This window comes from Triticum urartu, chromosome 3 (genome assembly GCF_003073215.2).
Source record: "Triticum urartu cultivar G1812 chromosome 3, Tu2.1, whole genome shotgun sequence".
NCBI lineage: Eukaryota > Viridiplantae > Streptophyta > Magnoliopsida > Poales > Poaceae > Triticum > Triticum urartu.
The window spans coordinates 50,207,828-50,210,416 of record NC_053024.1 but is presented as its reverse complement, the minus strand read 5'-3'; the positions used below and the strand labels follow the sequence as shown (position 1 = coordinate 50,210,416).

Genomic DNA, 2,589 nt, shown 5'->3' with positions numbered 1-2,589 from the left:
ATGCCGGACCAAGAGTCTTGACCATTCAGACATACCATGTCGAGAAGGAAGACTCCCTCGTCTTCTTCTTGAATCTCATGACAAAGAATTGGAACAATGATCTCTTCTCAACAGCCAATGGAAGAGACACAGAATAACATTTCAACAGCTAAAAATTTCTTCGCTCAAAGAGCATGGCCCAAGAGAGTGCATCTGAACCATCCCAAAAATAGAGTAAATTTGAGAGGCGGAGAGGAACAATAATAAAGTTTTAATATCATAGATCAATACCCCATATTTCAGAACATTAACAAGACGTTCAACACATCATTATAAGTAAGAGCTATGGCGACCATCCAAACTGACATATTCTACTGGTAGTACTAGCAGAAACAGAAGACACCCTCTGAATCCAAAGGGCAAAGCAAACAAGAGTCTTGAACATTCAGACATGCTCTGTGGAGAATAGAGGTTCCTCATCTTCTCCTTGCATCCCGTGGGACGGAATTGGAATAACGCTCTCTTGGAGGCGGCACTGAGTAAGCGCCATACAATATTGACTCTTTCCAATGTTCACAATACCTAGGAACTTGCCATCAATGTCCCAGTGTAGCACATGTTTCTTATTAAACTTGATCAGCAGCTCACGCTCGTTGAGCACAGTCATATCATTGAACTCTTCAACCGTTGAATCAAGTGGTGTTTGCCTTATCTTTTTCTTTTTCAAAGTAGTTAAATAGAGCTGCCGTGATGCCTCCACCATTGATAGGTCAATCCGGTACTTGAAAGCCCATATTTGAGCCTTGTAATCCTGCATCACCCAGACATCCATAATGGTAAAACTACGTGTCGAGCTGGCGCCCCATAAAGCAAGGGTCCCCTCCATGTGGAACAACTTCCTATTAGGGCACGACTGGGCGGGACTGCGGATGCACCGGAATGTCTCGGCTTGTGTGTCAAACACAATAATGTCTGCACCGCAGGCCCAAATGTCGCTGGCGCCATAAGGACACCAGTGCAGGCCGCCACAATGGTGGACTGATGGTGCATAATAGGACCAAGAGCGCAGATCATTTAGTAATTTCTGTTCCGCGGAAGGTGGCAAAACTGCTGGCATTCTCACTCTGACCTGCCTTGGCTTGTTGGATCCCACTGTAATGATGTATAAACTGGGTTTAGATTGTGACCCTGGCTGTGAGTGCGAGACCCAGAGCACCCTGTACTCTCCAGTGGGATCGTGCCGGTAGAAACCGATCACAGAGTTGTAGTTCTCTGGTCCAACCTGAGGAAGCGGTAGGGGAGCATGCTTGCTGATGGCTGGGTTGCAGATGTAAAATCGGAGTCCTCGGGAGACGATGAGGAAGCCATCACAGGCACCGTGGAGGAGTTCCTTCGAAGAGATTTCGGGGTCCCAGACGAAGGTCCAGAGCTGTTGAGGGGCGCCAGCGTCACGGAAGACGACAAGGCCGCTGGGCCGTGGTCTTCCGTCGATGATGGGACGTGACGGCTGGCAGCGGTGGTGTTCGAGCATGAATTCAGACGTGGAGGTGGCACTGTGCAACGACGTGCTGACGGCACGACAGCGGCCGAGATCCTTGGACGGCAACTGAGTGAGTATCTTGTCGATCATCTCCGCAGGCAGGTCCTCAAACAGGGTCGCGCCGCTCCTGTCCGGCATCGTGCTCTGTCAACTGAAAAGAAAGAAACGGCGAGCTTTAGCGCCCAAGAGGAAAAACCGCCTCTATGGGCATTGCGATAGTTTAGAGGTGGTGCTCCTACTTACAACAGTTGGTCTATTTCGTTGTCTGTATAAGACCTACAATTACGCAGAAACACAAAAGGCATACTCTACTTATTACTAGTACTCTATCATCTGAATGTTATTCCAAAGCACTGGCCAGGGTGCCGGCAGTAGCGTCCAGCTACTCTCCTTATCGACACCACCGACGCAATGCAAGCGAGGGGGATTGGAACACTAAAATACTGAATCGATCTCAAATCAAAATAAATAGGTACAGCTCTCTTAAAAGAGGAAAACAAACCGTCTTCAGTGCCCAGTGACCGCCTAAAATTGACAGTCAGGAGAAATACACAGAGCACAATTAAATTGCTAGAGAGAGAGAGAGAGAGAGAGAGAGAGAGAGAACGATTACGGCGTGAAGGGAAACAGCAGCTCGGCGCGTCCGCGCCCAGGCTAGGAGGGGAGCTCGAGCTGGAAGCAATTGGCGCGTGGTCCGGAGGCGAACGCGCTCGATCCGGAAGCAATTGACGCGACGAGCAGCGGCCGCGAACTCGATCGATATGGATCCACTGAGGAGTGAGGAAAATAGTTAGGTCTTGCGATGGGGAATTTCTTCTGGTCGCAGTTAGCCAGTTACAGAAGAAGCGGAGAGATTGGCTCGGCCCGGCCGAGCATGGCAAGAAGGCCGTGGCCCAGGTGCTCCTACATGCCGCCTTCAGCGGTGGAGGGCGTCCCGCGTCCCTATGTCTAGCTTAAAAAGAATATATTTCAAAAAAAAAATCTGAACATTTTCAAAACTTGTACGTTTTTAAAACTAATTTTTTGTCAAATATGAACTTTTTAAAAATATTTTTTAAACCCCTAAAAAC

The 2,589-nt window shown here is 48.6% G+C and overlaps 1 protein-coding gene across 1 annotated transcript; it reads right to left on the bottom strand.

Annotated features, from left to right (window-relative positions):
• Positions 1–233: 233 nt before the first annotated feature.
• LOC125542735 (F-box protein At5g18160-like) lies at positions 234–2,375 on the bottom strand. The gene is made up of 2 exons (XM_048705908.1): positions 2,133–2,375; positions 234–1,670 (listed from the first exon to the last, which is right to left on the bottom strand). Exon 2 carries the CDS (start codon positions 1,655–1,657, stop codon positions 425–427), a length of 1,233 nt encoding a protein of 410 aa, XP_048561865.1. The 5' UTR covers positions 1,658–1,670; positions 2,133–2,375; the 3' UTR covers positions 234–424.
• Positions 2,376–2,589: the final 214 nt, after the last annotated feature.

Excerpts from the sequence above, each read along its gene's own strand:
- LOC125542735 (XM_048705908.1), bottom strand. The coding sequence starts at position 1,657 with ATGCCGGACAGGAGCGGCGCGACCCTGTTTGAGGACCTGCCTGCGGAG.